This window comes from Penicillium atrosanguineum, assembly GCF_028827265.1.
Source record: "Penicillium atrosanguineum strain IBT 20685 chromosome Unknown utg000008l_segment0_segment0, whole genome shotgun sequence".
Lineage (NCBI taxonomy): Eukaryota > Fungi > Ascomycota > Eurotiomycetes > Eurotiales > Aspergillaceae > Penicillium > Penicillium atrosanguineum.
In genome coordinates this window covers 492,117-513,205 of record NW_026623140.1, presented here as the reverse complement: position 1 = coordinate 513,205, position 21,089 = coordinate 492,117, and the positions used below count along the sequence as shown (strand labels likewise).

At 50.6% G+C, this 21,089-nt stretch overlaps 10 protein-coding genes across 10 annotated transcripts; 4 read left to right on the top strand and 6 right to left on the bottom strand.

Annotated features, from left to right (window-relative positions):
- Positions 1-843: 843 nt before the first annotated feature.
- Positions 844-1,239, bottom strand: N7443_009673 (thioredoxin family protein; the record flags this gene model as incomplete). Its single annotated transcript, XM_056889729.1, has 2 exons — positions 844-1,147; positions 1,217-1,239. 2 exons carry the CDS (start codon positions 1,237-1,239, stop codon positions 844-846), a joined length of 327 nt encoding a protein of 108 aa, XP_056736220.1.
- Positions 1,240-2,844: 1,605 nt separating this feature from the next.
- N7443_009672 (uncharacterized protein) lies at positions 2,845-3,627 on the bottom strand (the record flags this gene model as incomplete). Its single annotated transcript, XM_056889728.1, is given in 2 exon segments — positions 2,845-3,333; positions 3,352-3,627. 2 exon segments carry the CDS (start codon positions 3,625-3,627, stop codon positions 2,845-2,847), a joined length of 765 nt encoding a protein of 254 aa, XP_056736219.1.
- A 1,829-nt stretch (positions 3,628-5,456) lies between these two features.
- N7443_009671 (uncharacterized protein) lies at positions 5,457-6,284 on the top strand (the record flags this gene model as incomplete). The annotated part of the gene is made up of 1 exon (XM_056889727.1): positions 5,457-6,284. The coding sequence occupies one exon, from the start codon at positions 5,457-5,459 to the stop codon at positions 6,282-6,284; it is 828 nt and encodes a 275-aa protein (XP_056736218.1).
- An 875-nt stretch (positions 6,285-7,159) lies between these two features.
- Positions 7,160-9,447, top strand: N7443_009670 (uncharacterized protein; the record flags this gene model as incomplete). The annotated part of the gene is made up of 3 exons (XM_056889726.1): positions 7,160-7,190; positions 7,266-9,263; positions 9,317-9,447. 3 exons carry the CDS (start codon positions 7,160-7,162, stop codon positions 9,445-9,447), a joined length of 2,160 nt encoding a protein of 719 aa, XP_056736217.1.
- A 627-nt stretch (positions 9,448-10,074) lies between these two features.
- Positions 10,075-11,678, top strand: N7443_009669 (putative amino acid permease; the record flags this gene model as incomplete). The annotated part of the gene is made up of 2 exons (XM_056889725.1): positions 10,075-11,584; positions 11,641-11,678. 2 exons carry the CDS (start codon positions 10,075-10,077, stop codon positions 11,676-11,678), a joined length of 1,548 nt encoding a protein of 515 aa, XP_056736216.1.
- Positions 11,679-12,056: 378 nt separating this feature from the next.
- Positions 12,057-12,383, top strand: N7443_009668 (uncharacterized protein; the record flags this gene model as incomplete). Its single annotated transcript, XM_056889724.1, has 3 exons — positions 12,057-12,107; positions 12,160-12,230; positions 12,278-12,383. 3 exons carry the CDS (start codon positions 12,057-12,059, stop codon positions 12,381-12,383), a joined length of 228 nt encoding a protein of 75 aa, XP_056736215.1.
- Positions 12,384-12,496: 113 nt separating this feature from the next.
- On the bottom strand, positions 12,497-14,463 carry N7443_009667 (triacylglycerol lipase family protein; the record flags this gene model as incomplete). Its single annotated transcript, XM_056889723.1, has 4 exons — positions 12,497-13,219; positions 13,270-14,068; positions 14,119-14,249; positions 14,380-14,463. 4 exons carry the CDS (start codon positions 14,461-14,463, stop codon positions 12,497-12,499), a joined length of 1,737 nt encoding a protein of 578 aa, XP_056736214.1.
- Positions 14,464-14,948: 485 nt separating this feature from the next.
- On the bottom strand, positions 14,949-15,928 carry N7443_009666 (60S ribosomal protein uL6; the record flags this gene model as incomplete). The annotated part of the gene is made up of 4 exons (XM_056889722.1): positions 14,949-14,999; positions 15,056-15,233; positions 15,323-15,626; positions 15,883-15,928. 4 exons carry the CDS (start codon positions 15,926-15,928, stop codon positions 14,949-14,951), a joined length of 579 nt encoding a protein of 192 aa, XP_056736213.1.
- Positions 15,929-16,226: 298 nt separating this feature from the next.
- On the bottom strand, positions 16,227-16,937 carry N7443_009665 (glutaredoxin; the record flags this gene model as incomplete). The annotated part of the gene is made up of 1 exon (XM_056889721.1): positions 16,227-16,937. One exon carries the CDS (start codon positions 16,935-16,937, stop codon positions 16,227-16,229), a length of 711 nt encoding a protein of 236 aa, XP_056736212.1.
- A 976-nt stretch (positions 16,938-17,913) lies between these two features.
- On the bottom strand, positions 17,914-20,686 carry N7443_009664 (alpha/beta fold hydrolase; the record flags this gene model as incomplete). Its single annotated transcript, XM_056889720.1, has 2 exons — positions 17,914-18,836; positions 18,892-20,686. 2 exons carry the CDS (start codon positions 20,684-20,686, stop codon positions 17,914-17,916), a joined length of 2,718 nt encoding a protein of 905 aa, XP_056736211.1.
- Positions 20,687-21,089: the final 403 nt, after the last annotated feature.

Genomic DNA, 21,089 nt, shown 5'->3' with positions numbered 1-21,089 from the left:
TGCTTATTGAGGAACTATTAAGTAGATAAAAGACTTCTATTCTAGCTCGCTCTGTTTCACTGTCTCGCTGTCCCCTGCCCTCTGCCTATTTAACATTATTAGCAGAGGATAAATGTCTTAGCGCTCTCCCCCACTGGGATCCTACGATCTTAACAGAGAGAAGTATGTACATATAATTCTGTACAGTGAGAGTCGAAACACAATTCCCTGTGAACACAGATGCATAGTGTTCCGGCTCGGATCCGAGAACACGCTGCTCTATGTATGGATAAGTCGTAAATGACCATCCTCTGAGACTAGAATTTTTAAACGCTAAGAAGTAATATAAAAGTTATTCACCTGATGGCCTGATGACTTGAATGACTTTTTGGCGTGTGATTAGTACTAATAAATTTTCACTTGAAGTGATACTTTGTAATTAGAAGTGTTTTCATGGAATATATCATTATTGTACAGGAATTCGGGAGAGGATGGAGGGGACCTACCCCGCAAAGGTCTAAGCGTTCGAGGTCAATCGCAAAATCTCAGATACGTAGGGAGCCAGTGTTATTCAGCTCGGCGAAGTGGCGGTGTACGTTACAGAAACGGACCATCGAAATTACCTTACTTCTATCCAGCTGAAGAGCAAAGCTAGCTGTAGCGCAGGAAGAGAGGGGGTCACATGAAATTCACGATTCGGTCGCGCAGATATAGGTCATTGGAATAGCTACTATGGGGAAGGGACAATGTTGTGGACGGGAAACAAGCAGTTGTACCCTAAAGACTGGCATCCTTCACTCCCTCTTCTCATCTAAAAAGCCCCAGACAGTATAAGAGGCAAACCTGCCTTTCTTCTCCCATGCTCTAAAGAGAAGCTGCAGTGCGAACAAGGCTTTCCAAAGCTGATGGATTGGCTCCAGTCAAGACATCAACCTTTTCCCCGTGCCGAAAGACAGCAAAGGTTGGCATTGCACGTATGCCGACCTCTTGAGCAATTTGTTCTTGTCCATCGACATCGACCTTGTAGAATCCGACATTGCTCGAACCAGATTCATCCGAGAACTTCTCGAAAATAGGTGAAATCATTCGGCAAGGTCCGCACCATACTGCCCAGAAGTCGATTATAGCGGGCTTATCGCTGTTAATGATATCTTGAAATTCTTGAAACCTATCGTATTGGAACTTTCAACACCGAGCAATATTATCTTAAGGCAAAAGAATTTATAACATCACTTACGAATTGATTTCTGTAACAGGCATTTTGACCAAAATATTGGCTTTTGCAGAGTTCACGAGTAGATAAAATATATATGTTGAAAAGAACAAGGGAGGAGCAAAATATGAAGTTTACACCCAGGAGGAGATAGCACCGGACCTGATTATCTATTTATATGATTTCACCCAACATCACACCCCCCCCCCCCAACGCCTTTCAGCCTTTCCAATAGACGACCACAGAGGGGACGATCAAAACCAAACAAGGTTGTGGACATGTTCAGCTGGGTGGGTCCCAGCTAGCAAGACTGTCGCACGGTCGTTCTTGAATCACTTTTAGTATAGGACTTGGCCAGACCCGGTATGAACCACGAAGCACTGACCCCTCAAACTAGCTGTTGCAAGGGTCATATGGTCGGACGGTTGAGGAGGAAGTGGAAATGGCTGCTTCAGATACTCCATATTTACCCGGCGAGTAGGAACCAGACCCAGTTGCAGCAGAACAGCCAGATCTCATATCGCGATACGCCTCCAAATCGAACTACTGTGGACCCGGTGATCCTAAACCCAATGTTGTACCCACGACGTACACCGCCACACCTCGAGCTGAGAAAAAGGCATCTCAGCTTCCAAGATAGTCCTTAGTGCTTAGAAAGATCAACAAAATCTGCATGGCATGACTGATTGAGGTTTCGAGCACCTAAATTGCTCGGCTCAGCTGAACAAACAAACTAGTACTGCATGAGTAAGCCGAATGACGCATGGAATCCACAACCCCCTCGACTTCAGTCGCCTGGTTCTAGGTCGTTGAATCAGCGACTACGTAAGTGAAAATGATTGAAACACAGCATATCTGCCAGCTGGCCAAAAAAAGAAAGCTAATCTTAAGTATTTGTCAACAGTGATGATTACATGAGGCTTTTGGCCGCCACTGCCTAACGTGTATGTACACGCTTAGGCCTCCCCTCATCAGGCGGAGTGCATGATATGTTACATCTACTGGTATTTTCTTGAAAAAAAAAAATACAGCACCTAGCCACACTATCACAATGTGCGCCGGTACTTAAGCATGCGCCCGTGATGGATTTTATGGGCTATACCATTTGCCCTGTTTCAGCCAGTATGCCAGTCAGCCCCTAAAGGTTACTGCATATGCTGTTAGGTAGACATTGTCCGGATGTGAGAATCCTGCGCGCCGCCAGTACCGCCACTCCTGGCCTGGCCATCGAAGAGGTAGATTATTCTGGAAAGGCTGCGGAGGAAAGGAAAAAGAGGTATATACAACAATATTCGAAAACAGATTCCCCAACAGACACACACGATACCCCCTCTAAATCGTATCATTCGGAGACGAAGCATAGCACTACTGATGTTAGAAGCGCTTTGCGACCTTCTATTTGAAATACCTAGTCTGTACCTCGACGAGATGGCTATCTTTTTCTGGGATGAATTCCAGATGCTAGCAACAACCTCCAGTATTAGAAGGGCCCTCATATCTTTGCGTAGCAAAAGCATTGGCGTAAGTATACCGAGTTGAGACACTGAAATAAGAAAATAACGACAGAAAACTGAAACTTCTGAAAGCAAGCACATGGCGGAAACTTGTATTTAAATGAGCTATAAGAAATGCTTCAAATAGGGTTCTAATTCTTAAAGGCTACTCTTAGCACCCAAACCGGAATGTCTGAGGTAGACCCAATCACCGGCATTCTTGACGTTGAGTGCTCCGTCCTTATCCAAGCAAAGCCATCCACCTCCGCCTTCAAATTTAGCGTAGTAATAAGCATCTTGATTTTTTCCGAGGATAACAACGGAATCGGCAGTATTGACCTCACTAGGGTGTTTCAGTATAACCCAGTGCCCCGAGCGGCAGATGACTTCGCCCGAGTCAGTAAACAGGATAATGCCTTTGCCCTCTCTCCGCGACTTGAGGCTGAGAGCATCATCTGATTCCGGCTTTGAATAGATCCAATTGGTATCACCGGTCCGATGAACAGTCAGGGCACCAACTTTCTTTAGCCCTGTTCCCATCGCGGTAAACAAGGCACCTCGTCGGTTGTTGTCTTCCCAAATAGTCCCCCAGATACCAACTCGGCACCTACTGTTGACCTTTCGCTCTTGCTCCTCTCTCACGTCGTGCTGACGTTATATATTTACCACGTGCCTCAAAAACTCAGGGACCTTGCTGGCGAACCCGGCTTGAAATATAAGCTGGTGCCCATCGTTCTTGACGTTGATATTGCCATCCTTGTCCATACAAAGCCAGCTTCCCCCACTAAGGAATTTGGCGTATTGGAGGATACTTAGCCCGCCAGATCCAAAGGCTTTTATTTCGAGAGTAGCGTCCTCGGAATTTTGAAGGCGTTGCAATGCAACTCTATCACCGACGCGAGTCAGGTATTCGCCTGAGGGAGTAGACAGAATAACACCCATCGAAGTGAACTTGTAGTTCAACTTGACTTCTTCTTGGAGGTTCTGAGCTACGTAGGCCCAATCAACGCCATTTTCGCGACGAATCCCAAGGGAACCTCGTCGGTCTCCGCTCCTAAGCAGGTGCCGAGATATTGAGATACTTGTGGATAGGTTAGCATATATCTATAGAGATAATAGGAGAAACATACGATAGGTGATTGTATATTGGGGTGTTTGGTAGTTGGACAGAAATTCTAGCTTCGGTTGGGATATAAAAGGAAAAAGATTAAGTACTTGAGCAACTCCTTGGGTGCGCAGCACAATATTGATACCCAGAACTTGATACGCCAACGAAAATGGCCTTTATTTATCTTGAACAGTTGGGACTCATGACATCGTCTCTATTCGTGATCGGCTGTTTCTTAGACCTATTATGCCAGCAGCAAGATCTAGCTAAAAGATCTTATAATTCTACTGGACAATCGGCGATATAACACGCTACTCAGCCTCTACCTAATAAACAGATCAGCAAGGATCGCCTTTGTGGACCAGAAGATTCCGCATTTCACCGAATCAAGTGTAATATGTAAGATCGTGGTGGAGTAAAAGGGAAATCGGAAGAGGCTTAGGTTAGCGCTCAGGGTGGAATGGTTCTCGTCTACTTTGAGGCGGGTAGTGCAAGAGCCTTGGTATCCGCATGTGATTTGACTAGTGTGTATTCTGGTTGGCTCTTAGTGGCCCATTTGTAAGCTGCGGCCCTCAATAAATTAGCGGCTGAAGGGGTGCCGTAACAAGGAGGAGTAGGGGCATATTACGAATTCTCGTCCAAGAGGTGGACCATCGCAGGCTAATAGATATCGTCACCGAAAAGGCTATTAGCCATCGTGAATAAAATCGGGTGATAGGAAGCGTAAGCGAAATGATGTATAAGGTTTTAGCTAGTAATCTCTATTGTCTAATAAAATCGGAAGTCGCGGAATGGCCGGGATTATGAAAAAAAAAATATTACTGTCGAGCTTTGCGTATCAAGTTAATCCCAGAAGACCACTAGGAAAGTATCAGCGTCTAGTGGCGGGTAAAGGCCGCAGAAGATGGCGAGAGCCATGAGAAGCACAAATAATAACTACGTTAACCTACAGGGTACTTTTTTATAACGGCAGCAGGTCTTCGTTACATAAGTGGTAGGTTTGGACAAAGGTTGCGGAGGAGGCAACGAGGAAAAAAGCGTGGAACAAGCCAGATTGCCAGATCTTCCCAGATCTTCTCCCTTGGAGCACCTACCTATATAGAACATTCTGTGGGCACTAACAGTAATTTACGACGATTCATACAAAATTCATTTTGTTGGTAGCCTAGTTCAGACGCTGTTTTGTATGTCTCATACAGTATGCCACCCTTGAACTTTTAACTTTATTAATTGTATTTGTTTTTACTAGGTTATATTTTCTTGACATAGACAAAAGAGCAAAGAACACCGAGGCCCCCCATACAAGTCCAATGTCTCATGAGAAAACAAAGCTTCGACAGCGAAACAAACAAAGAGTAGGCAATGTCTTTGTTACATTTGCAACGAATTTGATCCTCGGGCTTTGTGATTATAGGTTTTATTTTCCCAAGTCCATTTTGCCGTTTTACATGTAACAATGCTCATTGACCTCGATCGAAGAACGGATATTCTACAAAGTTCGAGTTATGGCATCAGAGCAGGATCTAAGGGGGTTAAAAAGCCATGAAACGTCCTCTAGATTCATTCTGTCCATTACTCCCAGCTCATTCCAAAAATAACTACTTGCTTCACTATTGCCCAGCTATCGCTTTCCGTTCTAAGTTCTTACTGACATTCCAACAGTATGCTCGGTCTTTCTTCTCTAGAGTTTAAATCAAAAGCCAAAACCAGTGAGCCTCTCGGTGCCGTTTCGCCATTAGTTTCTCGGTGGAGCATGATTGACTACTGGCTATACCTCCTCCACGTCGTCGAGAGGGGGCGTACAAGAGAGAATCATTTTGATGAAGTCCACTTACTCACAGCTAACGGATTTAAGCCGACTCGGATTGATTTCAAATTCCTCCATGTCTGCAGAAGGAAGCCCGGTCTTGAGTTGCTCATTTTCCTTGCTCTACCTATTCCCTCCATCCGCCTCGGACTCCCCGATAGGAAGATTGTACTTGGCTTCGACCTGAAGACCCTCCATCTCCATGCTTATTTGGCGGCCCGTGCACCCGAGCATCTAGCAGACTTCGGACAGGTCTGGAGCCGAGCCGAGCTTGTCTTCAGCATTGGAACCGGTCAATTCCTCGATACCCTAGAGTGCACTCTAACTGACGACCTTAATACCCTTCGTACTGGTATTCTTACATCCTTCGCCAAGTCTACTCGTAAGTTCCATTCGGCTCTCGAATTGGTGATCGCCATCCAGTTTAGCCAGTTCCTATACGACTTTACCGAGCTACTAGGTAAGGACAGGGGTAGGTCCATTGAGTCCCACCAGCGCTATAATGATCAGATGCGGGAGTTGCTGCGGAAGGCCTCCACTGATGCCTGGTTTGGGGCTAAGGATGGGCTTACTGTTGAGCAACACCGTCGGCGCGAGAAGAATGCAATTATTTTGTTTAATTCGGTCGAGTCAGGCAAGGTCTCCAGCTCTCCAGGCTCCAACGTTCAAGCGGATTGGACTTGACATCGACCCCTCACTCCCTTGGCGCAAGTCATGCATAGGTTCACCGCTCCAGCCACTGTGGCTTCATGATCGGGACCCGAGATTGGATTCTTGATCCACTGATGTTCGGTGTTCGAGTTGATGGGGCCTCTGTGTCGTGATTGGTAGGTTCCTTTATTTCTTACGCTCCTATAGTTTGCAATGCTATCATTTGATCGTTTTGTTGGAATTGTTCACTTGGAAAGTTCAAGTGGCTTGCGTAGTCTCTAGTCTCCAAGGATATTCAGGTACGCGCCCTAGGCCTGTTCGGTCTTTTCGTAGGTATCCAAAGTCATGTACGATGAGCAATTACATAAATTCCCTGCGAGATGAGACTTGACACGTAAGACTGCATGCATGGAAAGAAGCCCAGTTCAGCAAAGTAAGCAGCTAGCTCTATGTCGATAAGTAAGTATTATTTGCACCGCCACGATACGATGAAACCGGTTTGTGTGGCTAGAGTGGCTCAATCCCGGCGGAGTGCCTAATCGAGGATCCTCAATTGGCCCGCCGTGCGCGGGGAGCTGCGCGGTGGCTCTTGGCAGCGTCATGAGCTACGATGATTCGCAAAAAGTCGTCTGTACTGGGGTCTCCGCTGGGTCTACGCCCGCCCCGGCGGTACTGGCTACTTTCGATCTGCACAGCTCATTTCGCTTCAGCCCTGTAGCCCTATCCTTGGCTCTCCTTCTCTGCCTAACACTGACTCTCCCTTAATCACAATCCCCTCCCCCTTGCTATTTATGGTGCTGTTGTTGTTGTCAACAACGACATTCTTACTTGCGACTCCCGTCGCGCCCCTGACATTACCTCCTATCTAACTCCCGAGGGCCGTTTGTCGCGTCAATTTCCTGCTTAACATGGCTGCTGTTGCTGCAGCCCCCGTCAATGGTATGATTCGGAGCTCCTGCTCCTCGCACGAACTCCGCGCAAACTCCGCGCAATGCTAACAAGATGCTTCTCCAGGGGCCATCCCCAATGGCGAGTCCGCCCCCGTCGGCGCCAGCGATCGCTTCGAGCTTATTTCCGGCCCATTGATCAATTTGAAGAACATGCACTTCCAGCCCTCACCCGTTTGGAATGGCAGTGTGTTGATTGTCACCAAGCCCGGCCAGGATGAGCCTCAGCTGACCCTCCGTCAGCTTGGCCCTGTCGCGTCTCAGGAACAAGCCCAGTCTCAGTTGGATCAGACCGTCGACGGTCTCAAGCTCTACCAAGACCTCGACAAGACATTTTGGCGCTTCACCCTGACTGTTCCGGTCGAGTCCTACGAAGCGCGCTGGGAGTATGATATCCCGGGTGTGTTCGAGTCCGGCGAGCAGCCCAAGGGTCCTTGGCAGTTTGTCGTCCCCGCGGAGGACCAGTCCATGCGCATTATGTTCCATTCTTGCAACGGCTTCTCCGTGGGCACAGATATGAATGCGTGGCTCGGTCCGAATCTGTGGAATGATGTTCTGCGCGTCCACGGTGAAAAGCCCTTCCATGTGATGGTTGGTGGTGGTGATCAGATCTACAATGACGGAATCCGTGTGGACGGTCCCTTGAAGCCATGGACTGCCATTGGCAACCCGCATAAGCGTCGCAACCACGACTTTGACAACAAAATGCGCGCGGACTGCGACGAATACTACTACGCCAACTATGTCCGCTGGTACAACACCGAGCCCTTCCGCGCTGCCAATGGCCATATTCCCCAAGTCAACATTTGGGATGATCATGATATCATTGACGGTTTCGGCTCCTACACTGATCACTTTATGAAGTGCGCGGTGTTCCGTGGTATCGGAGGTGTCGCTTTCAAGTACTACTGCCTGTTTCAGCACCATATTGCTCCGCCCAAGTCAACTTTCACCACCGATGCGCCTCAGACTATGCACGCGGTGAATGGTACTTCTGGTGTGGACGAGCGCCAGGTGGAGAACACCTACGTTCTTGAGCCCCAGGTCCAGGATGATAGTTGGATTATCGGCAAGCGCCCGGGGCCTTATGTCGAGGAGCGCAGCCGCAGTTTGTACATGCGATTTGGAAAGCGCATTGCCTTTATGGGCTTGGATGCTCGTACAGAGCGCACTCGGCACCAGGTTAACTACCCGGACACCTACGACATTATCTTTGATCGGCTGAAACACGAGATTGAGACTGCCAATGGCGATATTAAGCACCTGGTGGTCCTCTTGGGTGTCCCCATTGCGTACCCGCGTCTGGCGTGGCTCGAAAACATCCTCACCTCGCCCGTCATCGCTCCCATTCGTCTTCTTAACAAACGTTTCGGTATTGCGGGTGGTCTGTTCAACGAATTTGACGGTAACGTCGATTTGTTGGATGACTTGGACGACCACTACACTGCTCGTCAGCATAAGAAGGAGCGTAAGATGCTTGTCCAGCGTCTGCAGGAGCTTGCCCGCGCCCACTCGATGCGCGTGACCATCCTGGGTGGTGATGTCCACCTGGCAGCCGTGGGACGCTTCTACTCGAAGACCAAGCTGAATTTATCCGGCGAGAACGACCACCGCTTCATGGTGAACGTGGTCAGTAGCGCCATCACCAACAAGCCCCCTCCCAAGGCCGTCGCCAATCTCCTGGCCCGCCGCAATAAGATTCACCGCCTGGACCATGACTGTGACGAGACTCTCATGCCGATCTTCGACAAACAGCCTGGCGGTATTGAGAAGAGCGCCTCGTGGAACAAGGTTACTATGCCCTCGCGTAACTTCGCCTGTCTCACTGAGGTGGTCGCTCCGGCTACCAACGGCGTTGTTGGTGATGAGTCCGCCAAGCTCGACCGCCTGCCCAAGGACGGCCATGCGCCCCTTCACAAGGGTGAAGTCAATGCCGGCACCACCCACCCCGCGGCCGATGGCTTCAGCAGTAACAGCGGCATATACGGTGGACTGGACGTTGCCATTCGCGTTGAGATCGACCCCCACGATAGCAAGGGAATTACCGAGGGCTATGGCTTCAGCAGTAAGTGCCATCCACTTTCGATTGATTGAATGCAATATTCTAATTGAGTATAGTTCCCCCTCTGATCGCCACCGAGCCGGCCCCCATCACCTCCTCTCGCATGAGCCTGCGCTCGCGCCAGTCACGCCAGGATGTGAACCGCAACAGCGTAGAGAACGCAGGCCGCCCATCTACCGCCGCTTAATCGTAATTTATATCTAATGGTCTGCTTTTTGATGTTTGATACCTTTACGTCATGTGAACTTTCCCCACATTTTCCGTTGCATGTTCCAAAATCTTATCTGCTTAGTGCTTCCCCTCGCGAGGATATAGTTACTCTTTCCGGCTTAGACCCCTTCTTATCTCTCCACTTGTAGTGCTAACTGTACGAGCTTGTTGCTACGGTCGAGTTGCTGGAGCTGTGGACGGGATCACCTAGGGAAGTGTAAGCGCCCCTCCTGGACTGGCTGATAAGAACTGCAGCGGCCCTCGTAGGAAATGACGCTCGCCCCGATGCAGCAGTGGGATCCCTGTATTCCGGCTTATCGGACTCTTCACGCGAGATAACCGCCGTTGATCGGCTCGTTTCTGTCTGGTGGCGTCTTCTGTGATCATTCGCGATCTCCTTGGGGCTTCTCCGCAGATGACTGGATAAGACGGACAATATAATGCATATGCATACCCTGCGTCTCCGAGGCGATGGCTTATCCCTGCTTCGGTTGCATTTCCATTTCCATTCCAAGCCCAACCGATTCGTGTCTTCGACACCACCGACCTCTACTAGACATCCTGTCTACTAGAGACATCGAAGACTGTCACTCTTCGGCCGATCATGGTTTCCAAGGCTAGCGAAAGTATCGACACTGGCGATGCCGTGGATCATGAAGCTGGCGAGATCGCCAGTGTCCATGAACGTGAAGAGCTCGATCGCTTGGGATACAAGCAGGAATTGCGTCGTAATCGCTCGGTCATTACCCTCCTCTTCCAGACGCTGGCCATCGCAGCCATTCCCTACGGCGAGGGTGGTCCTCTACTCAGCGCCATCTACGGCGGTGGTCAACTGTCCATTTTTGTCGGATGGATCGTAGTCTGCGCCCTCGACCAATGCATCGCCCTCTCCCTGGCCGAGCTGGCATCTCGCTATCCTACCTCCGCAGGCCCATACTACTGGACTTTCCAAATCGCTCGCAGCTCCAAAGCAACTATATCATTCATCAATGCCTGGATCTGGCTAATCGGAAACTGGACAATCACTCTATCCGTCAACTTCGGCTTCGCTTCCCTGGTCTCCGCAACTATCTCAATGTACCATCCAAACTGGAGTGCAAACAGCTGGCAACTCCTCCTGATTTTCTACGCTGTCTGTCTCGGCTCCTTCCTCATCTGCACCTTTGCAAACCGCTACCTCCCTCAAGTTGACATCGCCTGCGCGACCTGGACCGCTATCACCATCATAGTCATCCTCATCGCCGTCTCCGTCAAAGCTGAAACAGGTCGCCACAGCGCCTCCTACGCTCTCTCCCATTATGATAAATCCTTCTCCGGCTGGGGCGGCTTCACCTTCTTCATCGGCCTCCTACCAGCGGCTTACACCTTCTCCGCTCTAGGAATGATCTCCTCAATGGCAGAAGAATGCTCCAACCCAGCTATTAAAGTACCCCGCGCAATCGCCCTCGCCATCCCAGTCGGCGGCACCGCAGGCCTCTTCTTCATCATCCCCCTCTGCGTCACAATGCCTCCCCTAGGAGATATAATCAACAGTCCGGGCGGTCAGGCCCTTCCATACATCCTCCACCGCGTGATGGGCTCACCAGGAGGCGGTCTCGCCCTCACTTTCCTCGTCCTGGTTATCACCCTTTTCTGCTCAATCAGTATCTCCGTCGCTGCCTCCAGATCTACATGGGCTGTCGCCCGCGACGACGCTGTCCCTCTAGCCCGCCTCTGGGCAACCGTTCACCCTGGCCTCGGCGTACCGGTCTGGTCTCTCGCTCTTTTAACTGGTATCCAAATGCTGCTAGGCTTAATCAACCTAGGCAGCTCCTCTGCGTTCACGGCCTTCGTCTCTGTAGGCGTCATCGCGCTCGCTGTCGCTTATGCTATTCCCATTTCATTGAGTCTTTTCCACGGCCGTGAGGAGGTCAAGCATGCGCCGTGGAATTGTGGAACTATGGTCGGTACCATCGCGAATGTGATTGCGTTGGCGTGGATTGCCTTTGAGTTGGTGCTGTTTAGTATGCCGACTGCCTTGCCCGTGACTTCGGTTAGTATGAATTATGCCTCGGTTGTGTTTGTGGGCTTTATGGCTATTTCAGGCGTTTGGTTCCTTGTTTATGCGAGAAAGTGTGAGTTTTTCCCCTATTCTCTAGAAGTTGTGGGTGTGATGTTAACGTTGATACAGCGTATAAGGGACCGCCGGAATCGGATGCTTTGGATTGATTGGAGTAGGACTCCTGATCTGTATTGTCTCAATAGTGTATGCAATGTATGAATTTCTATTTATGTTCGGCTTTCCCTGATGTTTGGTGCTCCGATACGTTACGTAGAAACCTCGTAATACATGTCAGCCAAATCAGTTGCACACGAATCATACCCAGCCCTTTTCTTCCAATGTCCAATGAAGTGATCTACGGTAATCTCGGATGTGACATATCAAGTCATCTCGTGTCGATAGCTACATGCTACTTAAGACCCCACCTCCCCCGCTTCTTCCGCATCATTGTTTCTCTTCTCTTCTCCTCTCTTCTCTCCTCTTCTCTCCTCTTCTTCTATACTTTTACCAGACAATCATCTTAGCTATCCAACTTACTATCAACTATGCCTGAGGGGACAGGATACTCGTATAACAGCTCCGGCACCAATAGCCAGGTACATTCTCACCACCCTCCATAGATCATAACCCGGAAGCTGACATGGGCAGGGCAACCACTATTGCTCCCGTGACTACGGCTCTGGCTCTTCTAACTCGAATAGCTATCACTACTCTAATTCGTAAGCTTCTTGATATGTTTTTGTTTGTCTCATACTGATGGCTATAGCAATGGCTCGTACTACTATTCCAACCCTAATGGAAGCTCCTACTATAACAGTGGACATGGTAGCTCGACTTATACTCCTCCCTCGGGAAACTCGGGGAAGAAATGAGAGAAGCTTGATGGAAGATGTAGTCTGCTAGCAATGAATTGATTCGGGTTTATATGAATGCCTTCTAGCGCGTGCTCCCATCTTGTAGTGAACTCTGGTATAATATCTGTAGTTTACTCTCCTTCGGCGTGCCCGTTTTCACCATCGCCTTCGCTGTTACCTCGTCTCTGACGTGGAACCCCTTCGTTGGGAGAATGGCGGACTGGAATTGGGTCGCTGGGTCGGCGGCGCCGGACGAGCTGGTACCCCCGGTCAAGTTCAATTTCGACGGCTTCACGCACTTTCAAAGCACTGACAGCAGGCCAGACGCCTCGTTCGCCTTTTAGTGTCCATTCTGCCACGCGTTCCCGGATTGGTTGTTGGAAGAGTTTGCCGACGTCTTTCAAAGAGAGATCGGGGACGAGGGTAAGGTTCGGGCCTGGGATTGTTTCGTCAATTAACAATCGGCTGACGGCACCGGGCAATACGCCAATATAGTCAAGTTGTCGGAGTCGATGGCGAAGCTCGACGAGAACGACGCGCATTAATGAGCGGGAAATGTTGTGCCAGCCGGTTTGGCGGCGGTCGAGAAGATTGAGCTCGGATCGGAGGAATGGGATTAGATAGGGCCGTGCTTGGGAGACAATGAAGTGGTTGACGTTGAAAAGTTCTGCAATTCGGGCAAGTGGTGATTCTCCGTCGTTGTAGTGGACGTGTCGCCATGGATGGAAGACTGCGTCCTCTGTATGTGGCCAGGGCACGATCGAGCCGGTCTCATCTTTGCAGTAGATGATGACAGGGGCAGAGAGCGCCGACGAGGATGAAGCGTTTGATGCAGCCGCAGCAGACCAGATCAACTATTTACTTATCAGATCAATAAACCAATTTTGAGGTGAGAAATACATACCACATTCGGCGCAGTCAGATAATTGAGCAGGTTTGGCGTGCCATCCTTGCCTCCTGTGGCAACGGTAATATTCAAAATTCGCTTGGACCGAGCATAAGCCTCTTCAAAGGTCAAGTCACCCACGTTGGTACGCACACACTCTTCCAACAATTCCATATCAAACAGATGACCCGTTCGAAGGAACCGCTTCAGGCGCCGGAGGAGGATCCAAAACCAGCTTTCTTGGCCATCGGCGTGGTCTTTCCGACGACTATCAAAGACAGAAAGATCAATTCCACCTCCATCCAGCAACGGAAGCAGTTCGTTTTCTGGATGAATCCCCACAAGAGCTGCAATCATAGCCCCCGTGGCTGTACCGGTGATGATACGCGGAAGAAGTCCCTGGAGATGCAAAGCCTTGACAACTCCCAAATGACACAGGCCAAAAGCCGAGCCACCCTGCAAAAGGAGAGTCGTGCGGCCAAAGGCCTGTCGGGTATCGTGCAATAGCTCCAACTTGGCCTGCGGGGTGAACATAGTCGCCTGGGCCGGCTCCTGCGCTTGCTCCGGTCGCCACATCGTCACATACTGAATAGACAGTGCGACCTGCGTGATGTAGTCGTCAATTAAAAGCTTAGTACCTCCATAGGCATGCGTGAATAATTTGGTCGTGGTGATGTTGCCCAGGTTGCGCACCAACCCGGAGCGAAGTAGGTTGGCCAGAGCTACAATGTCGCCGGTCTCCCGCGCGCCCATCAGCGCCTCCAGCCGTCCGAGGATTAGTCGGTAGTCATAGTGTCGACTGACGGGATTTTGACGCCTGTGTAAAAGGTGAGTAGGAGCTCCATGGCTCGGGTTGGGGTGATGTACCAGAAGTCCTTGCCTAGCACGTCGTCCAGCTCACACGCAGCATCTTCCCACACCTCGTAGGTCTGTGCCGTCGCAAGCGTATGAACGCATCGGTCTCGAGGGGATTTGGACGTCCACCATGAGACCAGTTTCTATACATCGCGTAAGCCGTGGTTCCAACATTGCCGGTGTGGCATCTAATCTACCGATCGCAAGGTAGGTAGGTAGTGGACACCCGCCCACTCTCTCCGCAACGAAGATCGAGACTGAGGGAAGACTCACGGCTCGCCAGAACTGCGCGACGTCTAGGATCATGCTGAAACCTGCGGAAAGAACACCCCACAGCCAGGTAAACCAGAACCACATTGCGAGCGAGGAATTCCAAGTCGGGGAATCCGGCAGACTGGGGCTTTCACATGCTAGATGGCGGTCACGCGACTGGGACACTGCAGGTTCTTGAATTGATCAGAATGTGATGTGCTCTATTGGGATTTGATGTTGATGGGATGAATGTGGAATGGAATAAAATTGGGGATCTCGAGTTGGGAGAGGTGACGTTCTACCAGAGTTGAGGTTGGCGGCACCATGGTCGCGCCTCCTACAAGGGACAAAGTACAAGTACAGCAAGATTGAACATTGAACATTGAAACCTTTACATTCAGGTATCCAAAAGAACACAGCGACACCATTTTTATGGATTCTTCGCTACATGTCTCATATAGGTCATTTCAAGAAAGTGAAATTTGCAAGGTCGTTTGATTTTTGTCATTTCGCTTTGCTTCCCTATATGCAAGTAGGCGAAATTAAAAAAGAATCTCTCCCGGACACCCGAACCCATCAAGAGTCATTCTTTACTCCTCAATAATGTTTGTGCGCTCCGACACGTACAGACCGTCCAAGAACTGGTGCATTGTTAGCAGGGAGCGTTGGAAAGTGGCGATATATCGTGATAACTCACCTTACGGATATCCTTGTTACGGACACGGCAGATCTGCTGGATGTCGGCGGCACTCTGGGAGACAGCCTCCAGGGAGTTACCGGAGAGCTGGAGCTCATCCTTGACGTTGGGGGAGGGGAAGACCTCAACACCAGCCTGGGCAGTCAGACGGCGGACGAACTTCTCACCGAGGAAGTTACTGCAAAAAAAAAAAGAAACAACGGTCAGTTTAACCGATCGAATGTGCATAGCGAGTTCTCGTAAGAACTGAAACAAGGTTTTCCATACCGGATCTCAATATCGGCCTGGCCGGTCTCGGCGTTCTTCTCAATGTTCACGTTGATGGGGAAATGGGCATAGACGTAGCGCATCTTGTAGAGGAAGCCGCGGGTGACACCGATGATCAAGTTGTTGATGAGGGTGCGGACGGTACGGAGGGTAGCGACACCCTTGCGAGCACCGTGGTGCAGCTCGATCGAGATGACGTCCTTCTCGGGGCGGCCGAAGGTGACGGCGATGTGGGAGAGGTCCTTAACGAGCTTGCCGCGGGGACCCTCGACGGTCACAACGCGCGAACGAATGTGAACCTTCACTATAGAGAGAAAATCACGAATTAGTCCCAATTCTTCCTTTTTGCCTTCCTTCGATTCACTCCGCGTCGTCACAAAGCCAGGAGAAAAATTCCTCGTTGCCGTAGTTGACTCGTGACATCCTCCAGGGAATGGTGTGGTCTTGTCGCAGGGTCGTCGTCCCGATTTATGGTCATGTGCGATGTCCACGATATTCGGTGCGACGGATCCCACCATTCCCTCAATTTCCTCGAAAAATAGAAAAAGTCGCATGCTCACCATTGTCCGGAACGGGCAGCAGTTCCTCGGAGTGAATGTACCGCATCTTGACTGCGTGGGTGTTGTTGGCCGAGGGGGTGAGTTGTCGATGTCGGGAGGATCAAAATTCGGGTTGGAGTTGTTGGTGGAGCGAAATTGTATGTCACGGGATTGTGCGTCGCTTAGGGCTAGATCCGGATTAGCGTAGGGTTGTTTATCGCGAGTGTCTTATCAGCACGTGATGTCCATTTTCGGATTCTTTCGTTTAGGAATTTCTTTTCAACGAATATTATTATGTACAGCCTGGTCATTTTGCACCTGTTCTTTGGAGACATTTGAAGATATGGTCCATCGCGGCAAATCAATTACAGGTGCGCCTCCATAGGAGGAGCCCGTATCACATCTGCCACCCATTTGCCCCCCAGTTCCCGCAGCTTCGATGCCAGCTCGTCGCTATGGTCCAGGGAAGCGATGTCATCTCCACCGCCGATGCTCTTTCCATTCACTAGCACATTGGGCACGGTCCGACGCCCTGTTTTCTGTGCCAGAAGAGACTGAAGAGCCGCTCCGATCGGGTGTTGATCCAACTCGACAACGAACGGCTTCGGGGAGATCAAGTAGTGGTCGAGGAGGATCGACTTTGCTTTCATGCTGTAGGGGCAGTAGGACTTGGAAAAGATGATCACTAGAGTACGCACAGCTGTTAGCTTCCAGGGTTCGTAATTTGCGGGGGAAAAGACAAAGACAAGCATACCAGGAGATTGCTTCAGGATCGAGTTCAACTCGCTCTTTGCCTCAAGGTGGTCCGTAGTTTCCTCCTGTTCCTCGGGCTTCAAGTCCGACCATGATGAGTCCTGTGCATCCTTGTTCTTGGGGATCGTCATCTTCGTCCGTCCCGCAATGGGGATCTCCTCCATCTCCTCGCTCTGCTTCGCCGGTGGGTTCGCCGGTGGGATCACTGGGTGCTCGTCATTGGCACCATCCACATGCGCGGCAGCATTAGATCCTTGCCGAGGGATCGCGTCCTGAATCTTGTCTTGTGGTTTCGCATGCTTCGCATCCTCCTTGGCCCGCATTGCTTGGAGTGTGGATCGGTAGAATTTTTGATTTTGAATACTGCTTGCCTCTCCCTATATGGATGAATATATTGAATATTAGTATTGAGTGATATAAAGAGGGAAAAGAAGAAGAGTCGGGGGGTGTAGTCTCGTACCGAGTAGTAAAAGACGAGGAAAAGGATCGCGACAACCCCGACCACGATGAGTCGCATGCGCCGTTGTGTAGGCATATTGAAGTATTTTCCGTCGTGCCAGATGAACGTATTGTAATTTCGGATCGCAATGATGGGGGAATGCGAGAAAGGCGAGCCTGCACGACCCGACGCGGTTCTCCCAAATGCGGGAAGCGATACGTGACAAGAACCCCCGGGCGCCAAGAAATCCGCCGATCAAGCTTCAATGATATGGCTTGGCTCGAACATGGAACTTTCTCCGGTTTGCCAACATATGCAATCCAGAATAGATATTATGTCGTGTGTAAAGGAGTCCTGGATGACGCGGGGGGCTTTTCAAAGGAGTGTCAAGGCATAGTCCAGAGGCCCCATCTCATCCCTGAATGTGGGATTGATTTGAGCGCGATACTTGGCAGTTCGTCACTAAAGAAATGTGGGAAATTGATTCCTTGGGTAGATAGAGTAGATCTTTGAGTTTTACTGTTGGAACCGAATAGATCTGGTTAAATCAAAATTGACTGGGTATTATGCTAAATCACAGGATTTTTCGCTCCGGACACGACGCCACATGAGAATCCATATACGACGTAAATCAGCCATTATTATGCTTATATATGAGTGTATGTGTAGAGGTAGTGGGTTGAAATCAGTGTAAGCAGACCACAGAGCCAGCTGCAGCAAGAGGTGTGCTATTAAAGGAAAGGCATTAGGAATTAGAGGACTGTAGGGGTCGAGACGTAATGCGTGGGGGAAGGGGGGGGGTCCAATGGGTAAATAGAAAAGGTAGGCATGGTGTAGATGTAAATTGAATGGGATGGCAATCAGGCGTGAACAGAAAGTCCGTGTCGAGCATTCTGACTGGCATTTGCTCGGCGTTTGCCCTGGACGATGGTCGTCCAGTCTTCCCACTCCTTGGCGATCTCGGTGAGAACACTGCCCATTACTCCGGCAGAGGCCATGAGGCCGTGACCTTCGCCCTCCAAAATGCGTACTTCACAGCGCCGCATTGTTTTGCCCAACCATTGAACATTGTCCGCGGGCACACGAGTGTCTTTGCTGCCATGGTGGATGACCACGGATCGAGTGATATCCACGTAACGGAAGCCAATGGTCTGGCGGCGTTCCAGACAGATCAAGAGATCAACTGCCGGGTTGGCATTTGTGGTAGCCAGCTCCCAAATCCTGTGAGTAAGGCGGGTATCGTAGTCTTGTTGGCGCTCACGCTCTTCTTCGGGGGACTTGGCGGAAGATCCAAGAGTCGCATCACTGCGCCTAGCGTGAGCGACGGATGTCTTTGACCCACCCGTCGCCAGCTTTTCGTTTTGCTGCTGGGAATCGATCCTGACGCCCGGCGTGCTCTCTGGCATGGGCGGTTCCTGCTCCACGACAGGTGTTTCTTTCACGGGTTTGCGCTTTGTTCGGCGAGGGGATTTGGGGAGACTGGTGGTGATACTCGCGCTAGTAGCACTCATGAAACTGGTGTTGGCTATTTTAAGAAGAGATGTTGGAAGAGCCCGAAGGATCTTTTGCGAATATGGAACCGCGTTGGTTGGCGCGGGTTCTTTCTGAGAACCGATGGTAGATAGTTGAGATGGAGGGATCCATGGAGCCAAAAGATGGATACGTCCTCGGATATGTTGTGGGATTCGAAGAGCGGTGGCCAGAGCGTAGATTGCTCCGGCGGAATGTGCAAGAATTGAGAATTTAGTGACGCGAAGGTAGTTACAAACGATGGCGACATCATCTAAACTTATAATTAGTGATGACAAGTGCAATTTGCGGCGACATGAAAGACTCACCAGGCCAGCTGAGAGGGTTGCTCGGCTCGTCAAGTTGATGCGGTCCGCTCTCTCCAACACCGGGTCGGTCTAGAGTAATCAGCCGCAGATTGAGAGTTCGGGCCAGCTCGTCGTAAAACGCCATTAGATATCGGGTAAGACCCATTCCCAAGCAGCATAGCACGACATGACCTTTAGGGTTGCCCACTTCAGAAAACGCAATAGTGCGGCCGCTGGTTGGATGGACCACTCTCTGAGTTAGCTTCGGAGAGAAACAATAGTCCTCAACCGCAAGATCAATCGAATCTGCACTGGACGGTCTCTCAGTGTTAATTGAGGGACGTCCGGCCGACAAATGACCAGAAGGCGTGCGGCGGTGTTGCTTGGTCGGCGTGACTGGCTCCAATGGCCGCCTATAACGAGATTGTTCGTCTTTTTCTGATGGTGGCGTGGGAAATTGAGGAATAAAGTTGGCATTTTTCGGCGCCGAAGGCTGCTTTGGCTTCCCAGTCCGGCTTTTTCCTGTCATTACTGACGGGGATGGAGCGCTGTCATTCAAGGAAGGAGAATAGCCGTTCGCCTGATTAGACGTCGCACGGGATTGATCGGCTTGGCTGGTACTGCGCGAGGGCTTGGTTTGCTTGACAGGGGTCGTCTTCATAGACATGCCAGGGCTGTCATCTGTTTCGAGCTCGGACTTGATTCGTTGCTGTTGGTCCTTCAATTCTTGGATCCTCCGAGTCACTTGCTCGGCATCGTTGCTCGTCCCTGGCAGGCCGTTCTCCAAAACCGAATCTTTGCTTGCAGTGGAAGAATACCGACTATGACGAGCCGATCTCCGCTTTTTCGAGCCTGAGGATTGACTATGTCGGTGTCTCAGAGAGGAGTCGCGGGTGGGGATATATCTTCCGCTTCCAATGCCCCCAGGATTATTGTGGGTGTCTGGCGAAGTTTGGACTGCCGGGTGGTCTCTAGTTGGCGGGGTACTAGCTGCCAGTGCCTCGCTTGGATCTTCTTGGAGGCCACTAGGCCCATCCTCTTCTGCCACATTCGCCATGGAGTATATCGAGCGCAAACTCGCCCGATTGCGTGGGGTGTTATGACGCAAGCTGTCGTTGAGGCTATTCGTTTTGCGCAAGCGACCTTCGTCGTTTCCAAGATCCCGCGAGGATGATTTTCTCAGAAGGCCAAATGTGCCCTTAAGACTTTTTGTGCGCCCGGTTGAGCTGTTGGAAGCAATACTCGTGGCGGTCGAAACACGGGGAAGAACGGACTCTGTACTGATCGTGCCGAACGCGGTGTCTTCGGGGGCGGCCCTTACTGACGCATAAGAATCCCTCGATGCAGGCCGAGTAGACGCGTCGTTCGATTTGAATGGCTTGAATCGCGGAGACTTGGGAGATTTAGGCGAAGGCGGCGCTCTGGCCATGCGAATAACAGGCGAGGAGGCAGCATCATCCGGATGCAAGAACGGTGTGTTTTGGGGCTCATCCACCTCCGCACTAGTTCCGAAGCTCATCGCAAAGCCATGCTGCTGCGAAGGGGGAATGGTGAAGCAGGGTGCAGTGTGTGGCACTTCGGGCAAACCGGGATCGGTCGAATCTTTGGAGTCGATGCGCGGCACGTTATCAAAATGTGAGCTCAGGGGAACGGAAATCGTGGATAGGGACGATATCAGCGACGAGATGACTTCAGGTGATGTAGGATCGGGGTTTGCTCCCTTTCCGCGCAAGGCGCCTAGAGATTTGCGACGGCGGCGCCGAGACAGGAGGGCCGACTCGGCCTGCTTGGGGGCCCGGGTTTCGTCCAAATGCATAGCGTTCAATAATCAAGGGATATCAGGCCGTTTTGATTCCAAAGCCTCCTAGAGATCAACGAGATATGCCGGGTTGATGGCAGCGCGCATGATATGCAGTTTGAGACCCTTGCGAAATGAGTGAAAGCCCCCCTTACTGTTATACTTGGGGGAAGAGGGGTGGTCTGATAAGAGATGTGTAAAGGAGTGACTGGAAATAAGATACGTCGAAAATGGTAGAAAGAACGAATAGGATCATTAAAAAGGAGTGAATCTTCAAGTTCCCTCCGGATTTTTTAGCGTTTGCGCAGTTCAGCTCCCGAGGTCCACTTGATGGATCCCAATTTCCCACTCGTTTGTGTACACCCCCATTCGGGAATCATGGCGTCCCATGGTTCCGTCGACCCGGTACGTGCTTGTCAAT